An 18,644-nucleotide genomic window follows, 5' to 3' on the forward strand; every position below is an offset into this window, starting at 1 on the left:
GGAGCCCTCACCAATCTGGAATTCCCCTTGAATCCCTTTGCCCTTGTTGTTGCTGCAGTTTTGTTAACTTAGCTCCTCAATACCCTTAGACAAATCTTGTACGGCCTTGAGAAGAGATTGGGCAAACTCCTCCTCTTTGCTCCCCCTGTCTCCCACGTTATCCCCCATGTTTGGCATTTCGACCTCTGGTTCAATGACCTCTGGCTCTGGGGTGATTTGTAGTTGCCTCTCTCTGCTTTTGTACCTCTGTCTCCTGTAGGTTACGTTTTGTTGGTCCTCTGGTATCATAGACTAATGTTGTTCCCCCACAGGCTGAGCCAAGGCTATGAGCTCTCATACCACTGTAACATCCCTAAGGAAATTTTACATTAAATAATCAAAGCATGCATAGACATGAATACACAGAAAATTACTCAAACATCAGAACACCAATTTAGAGCCAAAAATTACGCTACTGAGCCATTTTATTGATAAATCATGAAGTGCAATGGGTGCTTGGAAAGTATGCACCTGGGCTTGCCCAAGGCAAGCTAGCTAAGCCCAAGTGATGAGTGTGAAATCTCCTACAAGCGTGCTAGTTGGTTCTCCTTGATTCTGCGTTGAAATACCCAAAAAATGTGTTGTTGGTTGTGTAGAATGGTTGTTTGGGCCTCCTCCTCTGATGCTCAGAAAATGCTGAGAAATTAACCTCGGGCTCTCCACCAAATACCCATTATAACCCACAAAGGAATTAGCCAATGGTTGACCTTGGAATTTCGGCCCTCTTTTCCCTCAATGGCTCTGCTGCTGGGTAATTCGACCCGCCTGTATATCCTACTTCAAAAAGTCCCCAAAATAGCTGCAATCTCCACCAAAATACTTCCCCAGACTCCTCCTCAAGTTTTAGCCCCAAACTCACTTCTCTCCTCAACCTCCAAGTGTGCCTTCTCCAAGAACTGTGCAATCCATGCGCTATTGCTGCTGAACCTCTCCACAAACTCGCACTCATTGTTGTTGGTACAAATTGGAATAGATGGGACTCCCTCCTTGGGTTGGCACTCGAAGTCCACCGAAGCAAGCGTTGAGATTTCCGCTCGGAAACACTCGTGTGCTAAACAGCACTTGCAAACTTGGCTTTAGCTCAAGCATGCTATGTCAAAGACAATTTTCTCAAAGATGAATGAATGACCAAAATGAGTGCCTCTTGCTCCTTTTGTCCAAAACCGTCCAAAATGCCCATGTGGGCCCAACTCGACTTTCCCCCACCAACTTCGCTCCAATGGGTGCGTGTTTCCCTTGTAGGCTGCATTTCCCTATGGGTGGCACCCCGTTCCACTAGAGGCTCGATTTTCCTCCTCCATCTTCTAATGTTTGGGCTTTTGACCAAAAATACATGTGGGGCCTCTAAACCCACACTTCCTCAGTGCTAATGTGAATTATTCAAAACTGGGCAAAATTGATATTTCCCTTAGCAATGTTGCTAAGTAGGAATATCACAAGCCCATACAAGCATTAGATTAGAGATAGTCATCATGGTTTCATTTCATGTTCCCTCATGTCTTGTTTCAAAGCTATTTTTGATGTATCAAACTTCATCAACATTGTGATTATAGATAGATAGATCTATTCTCAACCTGGTATAGACATAAAATTAAGCTTTCAGCACTTTCCACGGGCTATTACATATCCAAAATTAGGGTTTTAACTTTTAGCACTTTCCAAGGATGTTATAAAGCACTTTTAAGTTTTCTAGGCTGCTATAGACCCGAAATTAGAATTTCGTCAATTTTTAAGGCAATTACAGACCCGAAATTAGAGTTTCGTCAATTTTTAAGGCAGTTACAGACCCGAAATTAGGGTTTCAGAACTTCTTCAAGGCTGTTACAGACACCGAAATAGGGTTTCAGCAGTTTTTAAGGCTGTTGCAGACCCAAATTTAGGGTTTCAGAACTTTTCCAAGGGTGTCAGAGACCTGAAATTGGGATTTCAGCACTCTTCCAAGGCTGTTACAGAGCTTAAGTCAGATGATTTTGTTGGTGACATTATCGTTTGTGCAAACCAGTAATTTCAGATTTGTTATTTAGGGTTTCCAAGGAAGACCACACCTCATCTGGAGGATTCTCTTTGATGGAAGAATTTTTTGGGCACCTGGTTGATCTATGAGATTATTTCTTCGCTGCAATTTCCCTAAGTGCTGCGTATCTAGGATTTTCTGAATCAAGCACTATTTTTTTCTGGACCAGGTGGACTCCTCTCTTGTTGCACATATGGAGGTGCACTTTACAGATAGAGATGTATCAGAATTCCAAAGATGTGGTCCTTGGTATGGGCTCCATCTTATTTGGAGATATTCCTCATATTCCAAGAGTTGTTACTTTTATATTAGATATTCAAATTGGTGATGCAAGGTCTACTCCTCAGCTTCTGGCGGTGATTCACAACTCTATCAAACCTGTGGCCATTTGTTTGTGAAGGGAGACCCCTTTCAACTCCTTTGATGCAATTCCTATTCACAAGTCCACAAGATTTGAACAACTCTACTTTACTAATGATGCTATGAATTATTGTCAACTTATTTCAATGGATCAATTTGATCGTGTGGATCTTTGTTCGTTTTAAGCTGCTAGAATTAAAGGGGGGAGATATGGTAACAATCTGATGCTTTTTCATCACAGCCTCTTGTTCATCTTCAAGGAGAATGTTATGCAGAGGACCAACCATACGTTGATGGGTATCCATAAACCCTCTCATTTTTGTATTTCAACTCAAATTCATAATTTAATTGAGTCAGACAGGCATACACCAACTCTCACTTGTATTTGAGCTAGGTATTTATAAACCCACACTCATCTGATATTCAAGCTTCCTTTTGAGCTTTGCTTTCTTGGGTGCTCACCCACACACTTGTTGTATTTGAGCAGAGTTGGTTGTATCCAAGCTCTTTCAAATACATGGAGTTGGATGTTCTCACTCTCACTTCAATGATGGTTGATCTTATTTGAATTGGGTACTTCCATTTATAGGATGTTTTCTCTGAAACCTCTTCAAATGGACAATTTAGTACCACTCTCCCAATGGATGCACGATATGATAGGGATATATATTTCCACACTTTTTGATTGGACGAGCAAGTCAATGATAGTTTTTCCAACAAATGAGCCAATCAGTGGCTACATTCCTCATTCCCACACAAGGTGTGTCTTCCAGTGTTCATTGAATGGGAAGTTGAATACCACTGTCCTATTATGAGCAACATGGTAAGGACAAATCTTCCTGCCCTCCTCCATTGGATGAGCAGGTTAGTGACAAGTACGAGAATCTTGTTGTTTGCATTCCCCATTCCTATACAGATGTTTATACCGCTTCATTGGATTGGCAATTCAATAGTACCACTCTCCCAATAGATGTGCAGCATAGCAGGGATATGTCTTCCTACCCTCCCCCATTGGATGAGCATGTCAACAAAGTATTCTCCAGCAGATGGATAGTTCAGTGGCAACATTCTTTCAGCCTTTTAGGTCCACTATTGTATTGAGTTAGGAGGCGAGACATCATATACCCACTCTCTCTTACTTTAGCAATGGAAAACTCTATGTTCAACTATGGTAGACATCTTATATCTACTCTCTCTTGTGCTTCAACCCATTTCCTTAGCAAATGGCCAAACCAACGCCGTGTGTCTCTAGATGATGGACAATTCAGCAATGGCATTTATTCAAGAGATGAGCAGTTCTCTGATATAATGAGTTCAGTATGCCCACTCCTTTATATTTTCTCCATGGCTCCCTATTCAAATTAAAAGGGGGTGTTGAGAATTTGTAGTGTGATCTTCACTTGTAGCCATATGCCTACCCTTTATTTGGGTATTGGGCCAAATATTGGGTGGTTGTCACGTTTCGTATTTTATCTAGGTAGTTAAGGCTTGTTGGAATGCGGCAACAGTTCTGTTAAAAGAAAATGTAAAAACTATTTTACCTAAGTAAATGTTGTTATAGTTATTCTAACAATATGGGTTTACGAACCAAATGATAGCTACCAAAACTATTGTAATGGTGCCCACTTCATTTATGAATCCCAAGAGATGAGAAGGTTGTGGTGTAAGTGTTAAATTGGGCAACTAGGGCCAAACTCCACCTTGTACAGCTCAGATGATGGAGATGATATTTTTGTTGGATTCCTCTTTCCGAGAGGTGTAGGATTGATCTAAAAATCATCTCATTTTGACAAGTATAAATGGAATTATGAATTTATTTCTTCTATGGACAAATTGTCAAGGTCGGCCAGCAATCTAATGTAGGCTCAGAAACCCAAAAGTCATGTCTCTTCACCCTCAACGTTGCATATAAATAGGAGCATCTACCTCATTTGGACATTCATCATCACTCACATATCTCTCTCTCCTCATCTGATTGGGTCGTACAGATTTATGGGCAGCTTCTCTCCTCCACACGTGCGAAGGGCTGACTGTACTTTTCTGTTTTCTGCATTGACCAAGTTGCAGCAAGTTTGACCAGCATTGACCGGGCAGCAGTTGACCTTGTTTGACTGTGTTTTTCTTGGGAGAAATTCTGTTTGGGCAGGCCGCATTTTTTGGCACAGATTTCGAGGTTTTCTGGGCTGTTTGACCAGTGTTGACCGCAGGTTTGACTCTGCATTGACCGAGTTTGACCGACTTTTTCTGGACTGTTTTGGGCTGATTCGGACTGTTCTTGGAGGCCGAATTGACTGGGTTTGACCGAGCTGATTTGGAGGAGTAATTCTATTGATTTGACCAGCGTTGACTTTCTGGTTAGGGCATCCTATTGACTGCAGTTTGACTGGACAGATTTGACTATGATTGGGCAAGTGAATTTTGTATATTGTACTCTCTCTCTCTCTGTTGAACTTTTGAAGAATAATAAGAAGACTTGATCAAAGGGTTTCCCCACATTGCGGTTTTTCCCTGGCATCCGCCTAATATTGTGTCCTCTTGTCTTGGCTTGGCTTCTCTTCTACTTTTTCTATTTATGTTCTATATGCATTTACTATCAATGTTAATGTGATTGCTAATCTGGAAATTTGATATTGGGCTAATAAGAAAATTGAAATAAATTGCTCTAAGGCATAGAACATACCATTGTTATCTAAACTTAACATGGTATCAGAGCTGAGGTGAAAACAAAGCCCAAGCAAAAGTGAAAAGAGCAATCACTGAGATTGGTTGGACAAGGACAAGATTCAATGGCCTCCGCATCTTACTTCAAACCTGATGACAAGTTCAATGATAATACTGATTATCATGCATAGAAGATGTCTCTTGATTTGACTTTGGAAAAGCAAGATGTTATGGACTATGTACAAGGAATGAACCTCCTTCAAATGCACCGGCTGCTGCTAAGACAAAGTACAAGAAAGGTGAATTCAAAGCAAAGAAGATCATCAAGGATTCTATTAACAAGCATTTGGTTGCATACATCTCCAATTTGAACACATCTAAGGAGATGTATGACAGGTTGGTTGGCATGTTCAAAGCTAGCAATGCAAATCAAGTCCTCTTTCTCAAAAACAAGTTGAAGGACATAAAGAAGGGAAGAGGTGAAGATATCCAATCCTCCTTCATGAGGATTACCGAAATCAAAAATGATCTCCTCTCAATTGGAGAAGTTATCGCTGATAGGGAGCTCACTCTCATTGCCCTTGGAGGTCTCCCTCGTGAGTGGCATGTGTTCAACACTACTATCCTCAACAATGACATGATTCCAGGTTTTGATGAATTGCTGACTAGATGTACTCAAGAAGAAACAAAGATGATGGAGAGAGACATGCCTTCAAATAGGAATGAACCTACTGCATTCTCCGCTCATGCTAAAAAGAAGAACAATGCAGGTTCAAAGAAGCAATGTCAAGGAAGACCAAGATTCAAAAATGGAAGGAAGGGAAGATGCTTCATTTGTAACAAGTTTGGTCACTATTCTAGGGAATGTCCTAATAGAAGGGATACACCTCGGGATGACGACAACAACAACCACAACAATTTCAGGGGCAACAACAATCAAAGGAATGGCAGATTCAACAACAAAGGGAAAAGGAATGCTCTTGCTACTCAACATGGAAATGGTCAACCTCCCAAAAGATCAAGAAACTCCAGATATGATGAATCTAAAGTCGTAGATAACAAGCAAAAAGAATTGTATCTTATATTTGCCCTCTCTACTGCCTCTCCACCGGATACCTTGGGAAATTGGTTGATTGATAGTGGTGCCTCAAGGCACTTCACTAGGTATAAGGAAGCTCTTTCAAATCTGATAGAAAATGATACAAATTTGGAAATCATTCTTGGGGACAATGCCACCTATCCCATGAAGGGAGTTGGGAATGTTACTCTTTAATTGAATCAAGGTAACACCATTCATCTACAAGAAGTACTATATGTATTTGATCTAAAGAAGAACCTAGAATTCATCTCGGCAATGGAAGACAAAGGATTCAAGGTGGCATTCATCGATGGAAAGGTACGTGTTTGGAAAAGAAATTTCAAAGAAGCATTTACTCTTGGATTCAAGGTTGATAGCCTATATCAAGTTGGAGGAAGCCCATTGGGAGCTATGTCTTGCGACACATCACTTCAATCTGAATTATGGCACCGGAGGTTTGCTCATCTACATTATAAGGCTCTACCCGATGTGAGGAAGATGATGACAGGTATGCCCGAATTTAAAGTAGAGCATGAAGGTGTTTGTCAGGGATGTGTCGAACGAAAACATACAAGGGGACCATTCCCCTCAAGTGATAGCAAGACTACCGACATTTTGCAATTGTTTCATTTTGATCTATCTCGTATGTTGGTTGTGACATTTTTGGGAGGATATTTATATTATGCTATCTTTGTGGATGACTTATCTCGCAAACTTGGATTTATTTCTTAAAGAAAAAGGACGAAGTGTTCACATGGTTCCGTTCTTTCAAAGCCTTGGTCGAAAATCAAATAGGGAAGAAGATCAAAATATTGAGGACTTATAATGGAACCAAGTATGAATCAAATGAATTCAATGACTATTGTAGAGAAGTTGGCATTAAGAGGGAGACTATTACCGCATATACCAGAGCAAAATGGTGTTGCTGAAAGGAAGAATCGTTCTATTACAGAAGCCACTCATGCCATGCTTCATGATCAAAGCCTTCTGAAGTTCCTATGGGCAGAAGCTACCAACACTGTCGTGTACGTTCAAAATAGATGCCCTCATCAAGCGTTGGACTCCAAAACTCCCAAAGAAGTTTTCACCAGTAAGAAACCCAATGTTTCTCACTTTAGAATTTTTGGTAGCCCTATGTATTTTCTTGTGCCAAAGAAAAGATAAGCAAATTGGACGCATCTAGGAAGAAAGGAACATTTGCGAGCTACAGTGAAACTTCTAAGGCATATAGAATCTATGTGCCTGGTCAAAGAGAAGTGGAGATAAGTCATGATGTCACCTTCAATGAAGATGTTGCCCTTGGGAAGATTAGTAACCTTCCTATTCCAAGGAAGGACAAAGAAGCAGATACAGGAAAGCAAGGAGAACCACAGGATGAGTCGATGCCCAATGTTGAAGGACTAATGGATCCCATTGATCCACCTCCTCATGAGCCCTCCTCAAAAAGGAGACCCTCATGGTTTAGGGAAACTCTCGAAGATGCCTAGAGACATATTGCACCAAGGGGGACATTTCGTGAAAATAAGAAGTCGAATAGGTACTTAGCTACCATGAGCACCATTGTTCAAACTGAGCCTTACATATTCGAAGAAGTTGTGAAGCACCAAGTTTGGAAGGATGCTATGAACAAAGAGTATGAGTCGATTATGAAGAATGATGTCTGGGATGTGGTCCCTAGACCCAAGGACAAATCTGTTGTCACCTCGAAATGGCTCTACAAGATCAAGCATGGAGCTGATGGAAGTGTTGAAAAGTTCAAGGCCAGGTTTGTTGCTCAAGGCTTCTCTCAAAAGGAAGGTGTGGACTATGATGAGATATTTGCACCAATTTCCCGATATACCACCATTCGTTCGATTATAGCCCTTGCTGCCTCGCAAGGATGGAACCTACACCAGATGGATGTCAAAACCGCCTTCTTGCATGGTTCAATTAAGGAGGAAGTCTATGTAGAACAACCCGAGGGGTTCAAAGTTCAAGATTGTAAGACACATGTATGCAGGTTGAAGAAAGCCCTCTATGGGTTGAAGCAAGCTCCCCGAGCTTGGTATGAGAGGATCGACAGCTATCTGATGAAGCTGGGATTTACAAGAAGTGAAGTTGATTTGAACCTTTACTTTAAGGTTGAGAATGGCAAACCTCTCATCTTTGTACTTTATGTGGACAATCTATTTCTGACAGGTGCAGACCCTCTCATTCATCAATGCAAGAGGGAGTTGGCTTCCGAGTTCGAGATGAAGGACCTAGGACTGATGCATTATTTCCTAGGGTTGGAGGTCTGGCAAAAGCCAGGTGAGATTTTCCTTTCTCAAGGAAAATACATTGTGAAGCTACTTGAAAGATTTGGGATGGTGGATTGTAAGTCTGTGACTACTCCGATGGAACTTAACTTCAAGAAGTTATGCGGAAGTGTTGCTGGGCCCGATTTGGGAAATCCTTCTGAGTATCGTCAACTTGTGGGGGCCCTGATGTTCTTGGTGAACTCTCGTCCGGACATATGCTTTGCAGTGAATACATTGAGTCAGTTTATGGTCGAGCCTCATCACATACATTAGATCGCTGCCAAGAATCTCTTGAGATATCTTCGGGGCACAATAACTTATGGACTGAGATACACTGTCGAGAATGTGAGACTCCATGGTTATTCTGATGCTAATTGGGCTGGCAGGGTGGTGGATCATAAGAGCACATCCGGATGTTGCTTCTCTCTAGGTTCTATTTCGATATCCTGGATGAGCAAGAAGCAGAAATCGGTTGTTTTGAGCACCGTCAAGGCCGAATATATTGTTGCTAGTATGGCCTCCTATGAAGCTATTTGGTTGAGGAAGCTCTTTAGTGAGTTGTTTGGACATGTGTTGGATACCACCATGATCTTCTGCGACAACCAAAGTGGGATTCGTCTTTTTGAGAATCCCGTGTTCCATGACCGCACCTAGCACATTGATATCAAGTACCACTTTATCCGAGATATGGTACAACAGGGAGCAATAAGGCTCCGTCACATTGGGATTGATGATCAAGTCGCAGATATTCTTACAAAGCCCCTGGGGAAGGTCAAATTCTTAACCTTTCGTGAACAACTTGGAGTCGTGGAGAGACCCTCTTATGAGGGTCCCGTTTGAGTTGGATATTCAGCTCTGGGAGCTCCAGGGGGCTTGGGATACTTCTTGGAGCAATGAGCAACCATAGAAGGCAAATAAGGCAGTTACACTATTGTGGTCGTTACCTTAATCATGGGAACATCTAATAACCTCCATTAGCTTTATTATAAGCGAAACTCTTGAATTCGATATTGTTGTTGGAAAATCGTTGTCTGAAGAGGTGAGGAGGAAATCAAGCATTGAAACCTCCATGCCAGAAGTAATGGTGGCTATAGGTCGTTCCAGAGAAAAAGGAGATAAATCAAGAGGTACATCCAGATCCAAGTCGAAAGGCAAGATGAGAAAACTAAGATGTTGGTTCTGCAACAAATCAAGGTGTCTCAAGAAAAATTGTCGAAACAAACAGGAATCCAAGGAAGATTCAAAAATGGAGGCAAATCTGGTTGATTCGAGTTCAAGTATGATTGATGAAGTATTGTTGATTTACAATGTTCTTAAATACTATGAAGATTAGCTGTTAGATTCTTGCACTTCTCATCATATGTGTCAACAACACATAAAAATTGGTTTTCATCATATGAAGTTGTTGATGGTGGAATTGTTCTCAAGTGTAATAACATTTCCTACAAGACTATTGGAGTTGGGAGTATCAAAATCAATATGTTTGATGGTATTGTAAAAACATTAACAGATGTGAAACATGCGTAAACTAAAGAAAAATATAATTTCTTTGGGAGTTTTTTATTCTAATGGTTATAAGTTCACAAGTTAAGAGGAAGCACTAAAAGTGTCCAAAGGCGCTTTAGTAATCATGAAGGATACTAGGATAGAAAACCTTTACAAGTTGCATGGAAGTACTCAAAGCAGCGAAGCAATGATGGCATCTTAGGAGGCCAAGCAAATTAGCACTTTCATTGTTTGCGCATAAAGAGAAAGTCCGAGTTTGCCAATGTAGGAGGCGACACAAAGAGTCAGGCCAAGTCTACTCATGTAGGAGGCCGCACAGAGAGACGAGTTGAGTCTGCCCATGAAGGAGGCTACACAAAGAGTTCAGCCAAGTCTGCCCATGAAGGAGGCCACACTAAGAAGCATGCAAACAGAGAACCCTACAGCGAAAGCCAAGTTCGAGACACTACAAGCCAATTCAGACTGTTGTTCATGAAAGCCAACACTGTGGTGGAAGCTATGTCCAGTTGAGAAGCTACACACAGAGAAACCCTAGCCGAAATTGGGTACACGCACTTTTTTTTGGTGAAATATTTGCTTAAAATCTGTGAAGAAAATAAACCCTTAAGCAAAGAGAAACCCTATTTTTTTGTGAATAAAACCCTAGTAAAATATTTCTATGGCAGCTCATTTGATATGTATGTGTGTGTCTGGGGGGGAGAATCAAATTTTTAAAGAAACCAAGTTTAAAACAAGGTTTTTGGGGGTCTGAAGATCGAAATTTTTTTGAAAAACAGAGTGGGGTTTATTTTAAAAAACCTAAGTTGCACAAAACGGGGAAATGGGTACGAGTTTCCGAAACGGGCACGCGTAAGAAACGTCACCTCCCCAAATTTTGGAAATGGGGAAACACAATATATATATATATATATATATTAGGACATTTAATAAATATGTGCAATCATAAAGCATATATGATACATTTTAATTTATTACATTATGATTAAATTGTCAATTGTCAATGCATAAACTATAAGTTTCTAAATTTACATCACATTTACTCATGAATGATCACATAATGAAAATAGCAATATCAAAAATCAGCCACGAGAAATTTCTAATTTCTTGTCTCATGCTTGATTGGGAGTCTCCTCCTACATAGTCGAACAACCTTAGTGCTCTTGATTAAATACAAGTTCCATACCCTAGTACCCTACGTGCTCTTGATTATTGGGAGTCTCCCCTACATAGAGGGCTTGGTTCTCTTGATTAAATACAAGTTCCATACCCTAGTACATGACAAAATCCAATGGTAACATTGCAATCCCCCCAATCTTGAAATCTTGAAAAACAGATAACTCTGTTGGATTTTGAGTGAGATCTAAAATTCTACTTTCTCCATATGAAATCCAATGAGGGCGAAACCACTCTCAAACATCCTGAGTCATTTCATGGTAATGTTAAAAATTTAAGTAAAAGTGACACTCTCCTTTATATTTCATTTTCATCCACTCTCCTTTATTTTTCATTTTCATCCTTTTACTTTAAGAATTTAACATTACCATGAACTGCATATCAACACTAGGGCCATAGGCTTGAACATTAGGCTGCCCCACTCAGAAAATCCTCTTTTTTATAACTTGAGAGGCATCTAGAAGCATCCAAAAGATATTTTAGTCGCCCAATAAAAAATTAGAAGCGAAAACATAAAAAAAAATACAAGAAAAACTCAAGTTAGAAGAGGAAACTCCATCATACGAACTAGAAACGTGTTTCCGACCGTACTGGCCACGTTTCCTCCTCGAGAAATGGGCCAATACGGCTGGAAACGCGTTTCCAAGCCGTACGATACGAGTTTCCTCGTTTCCGTTTCGTTTCCGGCCGGAAACGGACCCTTCTCCAACGTTTCCTACAACTTAGAAAAAAACAAAAGGAAATTTTGTCTAAAAGGTAATGGCGAATATTAAATTTCAAGTTGAAAAGTTTAACGGAATAAACAATTTTGAACCATGGAAATTAAAAATTCAAGATCTACTAGTACAACAAGGATTGCATGAGCAAGAAGCTTGTAAAGATGACCAGTGATGAATAGGAGGACCTAGATGCTAGGGGCCATAGTGCAATTTAGTTGTGTCTTGTTATGATTTTTTGTTTAACATTGTTGAAGCAACAACAATAGGCTTGTGGCCCAAGTTGGAAGGTTTATACATAACAAAATCCTTGATAAACCGAATCTACTTGAAGAGGTAATTGTACAATCTGAAAATGAAAGAAGGTATTAAAAATCACTTGGATGTGTTTAATACTCTTATTTTCCAGTTGAACAGCATGGATGTCAAACTCGATGATGAAGATAAGGCAGTTACACTATTGTGTTTGTTACCTGAATCATGGGATCATCTAATAACCTCCATTAGCTTTATTATAAGTGAAACTCTTGAATTTGATATTGTTGTTGGAGAAGTTGTCTGAAGAGGTGAGGAGGAAATCAAGCATTGAAACCTCCATGCCAAAAGCGATGGTGGCTATAGGTCGCTCCAGAGAAAAAGGAGATAAATCAAGAGATACATCCAGATCAAAGTCGAAAGGCAAGAAGAGATTACTAAGATGTTGGTTTCGCAACAAATCAAGGCATCTCAAGAAAGATTGTCGAAAGAGACAAGAATCCAAGGAAGATTCAAAAAAGGAGGCAAATTCGGTTGATTCAGGCCCAAATTTGATTGATGAAGTATTGTCTATTTGTAATGTTCCTAAATACTATGAAGATTAGCTATTAGATTCTCGTGCTTCTCATCATATGTGTCCACATAAAAATTGGTTTTCATCATATGAAGTTGTTGATGGTGGAATTATTCTTATGGGTAATAACATTTCCTATAAGACTATTGGAGTTGGGAGTGTCAAAATCAAGATGTTTGATGGTATTGTAAGAACATTAACAGATGTGAGACATGTGCCTAGGCCCTAAACTAAAGAAAAATCTAATTTCTTTGGGAGTTTTTGATTCTAGTGATTATAAGTTCACAGGTCCAAAGGCGCTTTAGTAATCACGAAGGATACTAGGACACAAAACCTTTACAAGTTGGATGGAAGTACTTAGAGCAGCAAAGCAGCAGTGGCATCTGAGGAGGCGGCTAAATCCACTCAATTATTGAATCAACGATTGGATCATATGAGCGAGAAACTACATGTATTAATAAACCGCAAGTTACTTCCAAATTTGAATTTTTGCAAACATTACAGATTTGGAAAACAGCGTAAATGGAAATTTAAAGTAGGCACTCATGTTAGTAAAGAAATTCTTAATTATATTCATTCTGATGTTTGGGGGCTATCCCCTATGGTTTATTTCAAAGGATCATCGTATTTTGTAATGTTTATAGATGATTTCTATAGAAAAGTATGGCTTTATCATTTGAAAAGAAAAGTTGATGTGTTTGATACATTTAAACAATTTAGAGTAATGAGAGAAAAGAAAATCGAGAAAACAATCAAATGCTTAAGAGCGGATAACAGGGGCAAGTTCGTTTCTTTAGAATTCAAGATATATTGCAAATAAGTTGGGATCATAAGACACAAAGCCATTGTATATACTCAACAAAATGGTGTAGCAAAATGAACGAACGAGACTCTTATAGAAAGAGCCAGGAGCATGCTTAACAATGCCAATTTGCAAAAAGAATTATGTATAGAAGCAATTGCTACTGCTTGTTATCTTGTAAATCGGTCACCACTAGTTACAATAAATTGCAAAATCCTTGAAGAGGTATGGACATGTTATCCCTACAAGTATTCAAATTTAAAAATCTTCGGTTGTGAAGCTTACACACGTAATCCTAAGAATTAGAGTTCTAAATTTGACCCTAGATAAAACAAATATACCTTTGTTGGTTATGTTGATGTTGCTAAGGGATATAGATTGTGGGATCCTATTGCCCGCATAATCATCATCAGCAAAGAAGTAACATTTGATGAATCTTCTCTTATTAAATTAGATCGTGTAGAAGATGTTTTGAAACAAGTACGGGAACAAGCACCAATCCAACAAATTGAGCTTAAGACTGAACGATCTACAAACACATGGAAGCGAAACGAATCTTTTGAGGAAAAAGAAGTCGTAGATGTTGAAGACATTCAACGAAATGTGGAAATTCCAAAACCAACCCCAAGAAAATCTACACGAGAGAGAAAACCACCTAAAAGGTATACTAATTTCAGTTCATTTGTTGCTTTGGTTACTGATGATTGAGAACCTTCTTGTTATCGGGAAGCAATAGACGATATCAATAATGCCAAATCAAAGGCAGCAATGAAAGAAGAAATGGATTTCTTGGAGAAAAACAAAACTTGGGACCTAGTAGAACTCCCAAAAGATAAAGAGGTTGAAGGATGTAAATGGGTTTACAAATTGAAGAAAGGAGTTGACGGTAATGTTCAAAGGTATGAAACCAAATTGGTTGCAAAAGGTTACTCTCAAATGGAAGATATAGATTTCCATGAAATTTTTCACCAATTGTTAAGCTTGTAGCTGTTCATTTTGTGTCGGCAGTAGTTGCTTTGTTTGATTTGGAGTTAGAGAAATTATATGTTAAAGTAAATTTCTTACATGGAGATTTCGACAAGGAGATATACATGGAACAGCAAGAAGGTTTTGTGCAACATCACAAAAAAAGATTACTTTGTAAGACGAGAAATCATTGTGTGGCCTAAAGCAATCACCCAGGAAATGGTACAAGAAGTTTGATTTCTTCATGATGACCCAAAACTATACTAGAAGTGAGTATGACCATTGTGTGTACTTCAAAAGTTTGAATGGCATATTCATTATCTTAGTGCTATATGTTGACAATATGCTTATTGCAATCAAAAGCATGGACGAAATCAACAGGTTGAAGACTCAAATGGATAGGACCTTTGAGATGAAGGATTTACGAGCAGCAAAACAAATCTTGGGCATTGAAACACATAGAGACAGAACAATTGGTAAGATCAAGTTTTTACAACAAAAGTATGTTAAGAAAATACTTGAAAAAATCAGGAAGAATAATGTAAAACCTATAAATATCCATTTGGCTTCCCATTTTAAGCTTTCTTCAAGTTGATGTCCTAGTAGTAAGGAAGATGAGGATTATATGTCTCTTGTACCTTACGCTAATGCAGTAGGAAATCTAATGTATGCGATGGTTTGTACCAGACCAGATATTTCACATGCAGTGAGTGTTGTCAACAGGTACAAAGCAAATTCGAGAAAAGAACATTGGAATGCAGTGAAATGGGTGCTTCGATATCTTAGTGGCACAATTGATTCAGATTTTGCAAGTGATTTGGACAAAAGGAAGTCTACTTCAGAATATGTCTATACTCTTGTGGGGGGGGTCCATCAGTTGGATGTTGAAGCTTCAAGAAACAGTTGCTTTATGCACCATAGAGGCAAAGTACATTATTGTCTCACATGCTTGCAAAGAGGCAATTTGATTTAAGGGTCTTCTAGGTGAACTTGGAAGAGTTTATCATAGCAAGACTACACATATTGAAATAAAATACCATTTTGTAAGACAAGCTATTGATGGAGGTGGACTAGATCTTAAAAAGGTCCACACTCAAGAAAATTGTGCCAACATATTTACAAAACTAGTGTTGATAGAGAAGTAGCAATGGCGTTTGACTTCTCTTGGCTTACGGAAAAGGTGATGAAAAGACTTTGGCAAGGTATTAGGAAAATTGTTGTCTAAGTGGAGATTGTTATAATGTGACAACAATTCCATTAAAAGGAAAGGTAAAAACTATTTTACCTAAGTAAATGTTGTTATACTTATTCCGACAGTGTTAGTTTACAAACCAAATTATAGTTACGAAAACTATTGTAACAGTGCCTACTTCATTTATGAACCCTGAGATATGAGGAGGTTGTGGTGTAAGCCTGAATTTAAAGTTACTCCAAATAATAAAATCTTTTTGCCTTGCCCATGGATGTTTCCTGGACAAATCATCAAGGTGTGTACAGACTGAAAAAACAAACATGAACAATTATGTGGGCTAATAACCCCCTTCCTAGGAAAGACACCCCAACCCCTTGAGTTGTGTATAAATACACCTCTCAAGAGTTATTTGCATAATTTCATTCAATATAGTTGTGATCATTCTTTCGCCTATGAGCAACTCTCTTTTGTGTTTTCTTTTCATGCAATGGTGCTATTTCCTGTGCTTATATGTTGCTGATTAAGGATTTGTTGATTGGTTCCATTCAAATATTTGCATTCTAGATTCTGATCTCAACATTTTGGTGTTTATGTGTTGAACATAGAATTGCATGGTTATAAGGTAATAAGGATGAGTTCATCATAATCATTTATTACTTCTGCTAATAGCATCGTTTCTACATTTTCCAGAATATCATTGGGAGAGATCGTGACTATTATGTGCCCAATTCCTGCGATGAAGTTATAGAGGGGGTGGGGTCACGCCAAGACAGGCTGCCCGTGTATACAGAGACACATGACATCTCTCACGTATCTATCTTATCTTCTGGATGCAAAGTTTTAGTGAGATAGAGAGAGTTATAGTGGTTTATCCACCTAGTACTAACCTTAACTTTCTCTATTTGTCATATATCATGCCTTTGATATTAAAAATCAGTAACATAAAATGATCACATATTACCAAAGTACACATGTTTATAATTAATAGGAGTCTGCAGTTTTCTTCTTCAACACCCTAGAAAGCAACAGTCATACGAGAACCATTGTTCTATAGGCGGGGCTGTTGGACTCTGCAGTTTGCTCTTAGACTTGGCTGCTTGATCCACTTAGTAAGTTGTAAAGTGTGATCGCTGGTATTAAAAACAAAGATTTCTGAAATAAGTAATGTCGTTGTTCATGGCTAACATTGCAAATATAGTTCATCCGGTGACCTAAAGCCTCAATCAGAGATCCATACTCTTCTTCTCTAGTAGTGAGGGAAAGTAAATCATTGTTTAGCTCTAACTCTGCTCTCCATTGTTTATCTGGCATAATAAACTCGGTTTTTTATTCCCAGAAAACGAAAGAAGAAGATCTTCAAAGTTGAAGAGTATCTCCAACGATAAATAATAGCTACAGCAGGCATTAGTGAAAACAAAGCATAAATGAATTTATAAACTATAAAGGGGCAGTTCTACTTCCATGATAAACATTAAGGGCGTTTTCTGTAGAATGAAGAATCCCCGTACTTATCAATCACTGGAGAAAGAAAATACAAATTGAAGGAAAGAGTGCGATGGCAGGCTTACTTTTTGAACATTTTTGCCGCAAATTGTCAATCCCTGGAAGTGAGTAAAGCTTGGATTCAGTTAAAACCTGGATGAACTAATATCGTATTTCCAGCCAAATGAGCTGTGACAGATGAGCGAGTACTTCGCAGCTTTTGCCTGTGTCCAGGTTTGAAAAATGAACTGTGTCAGATTAGCGAGTTCCTCACCAGCGTTCTTGTGGGGTTTTCAAATATGGAAGACGGAAGAAATAGCGTCTTAACCAAGCATCCCTAACTTTACCACCCAACCACGAAAATAATTTGCATGTATGTGTGCGTTACCCCAACTTTTTCTCCCCATTAACATCTTTGGTCATGTTTTCATTTGATCATTTTTTAATTATTTTTATTAAAAAAAATAATGATTTGGATGTGGATTTAAAATAGTTTTAAGGTAGGAAGATCAAATATTTGTTTTAGGGTAAATCTTTAGAGTGAAAGAGATTTGATCTCTTTGTACTTAGTAGATCTGGATTTAAGATAGATAATATGGTTTAATTAATAGTCTTTAAATGGGCTACATTAGAGAAGAATATCATGGAAAAAATCTATAGGTTAAGAATACCATGAGAAAAAACCATGGGATAAAGAAATTTTTATTTTATTTTATTTTTTTATTTTATTTTATTTTGACTAAATCAAAATGTTAAACATTACAATATCTCTACCATGAATGTTAAGACAGTTTTTGGTATTAATCATATCAAAGCTTTTTATTAAAAAAAATAATGATTTGGATGTGGATTTAACATAGTTTTAAGGTAGGAAGATCAGATTTTTTTTAGGGGTAAATCTTTTTAGAGTGAAAGAGATTTGATCTCTTTGCACCTAGTAGATCTGGAGTTAAGATAGATAATATGGTTTAATTAATAGTCTTTAAATGGGTTACATTAGAGAAGAATATCATGGAAAAAATTTGTGGGTTAAGAATATCATGAGAAAAAACCATGGGCTAAAAAAATTTATTTTTATTTTTTTATTTTATTTTATTTTGACTAAGTCAAAATGTTAAACATTACAATATCGGACAGCTTTCGTATTAATCACATCAAAGCATTTTGTCATTGTATTTCGAATCCACTATGGTTCATCATTAGAAGAGGATACAGAATCAGATCATGGCACTAGATTAAATAGCCATGAGGAGAGTGACTAGATAATAAAATGTCTTAACTATATTATGACTCAAAAAAATATATATTAAACTATAAAATTAATACCCTAAAAATAAAATAAAATGGACTTTCTACTTGATAGGTTTTGCCACCTTCGGAAAAAAAAAAAAAAAAAAACTACCTCTCACTAATAGAATATAATTAAAATATAACAAAACCAAAAAATATTAAGACTAACTAAATCTAAATTCTTTATTTTTATAATAAAAATAAATTCTAAAAAAAATAATTTAACAATTAAATTATGATTAATTAAATGATATAGA

General features: G+C 38.1%; 1 protein-coding gene across 1 annotated transcript in view; it reads right to left on the bottom strand.

The window, feature by feature from the left end:
• LOC149182181 (pseudouridine synthase and archaeosine transglycosylase (PUA) domain-containing protein) overlaps positions 1–17,476 on the bottom strand; it is a 128,615-nt gene extending 111,139 nt beyond the window's left edge. Inside the window, exon 1 of the mRNA XM_089416792.1 lies at positions 17,184–17,476. Within this exon, the coding sequence (XP_089272918.1) occupies positions 17,184–17,194 (11 nt within the window). The 5' untranslated portion in view covers positions 17,195–17,476. The remainder of the gene's footprint in view (positions 1–17,183) is intronic.
• Between the last annotated feature and the right edge of the window lie 1,168 nt (positions 17,477–18,644).

The sequence above is a fragment of the Pinus tabuliformis genome, chromosome 3_2 (assembly GCF_031772625.1).
Source record: "Pinus tabuliformis cultivar Carrire ecotype Pingquan chromosome 3_2, CPIR1, whole genome shotgun sequence".
In the NCBI taxonomy this organism is placed as follows: domain Eukaryota; kingdom Viridiplantae; phylum Streptophyta; class Pinopsida; order Pinales; family Pinaceae; genus Pinus; species Pinus tabuliformis.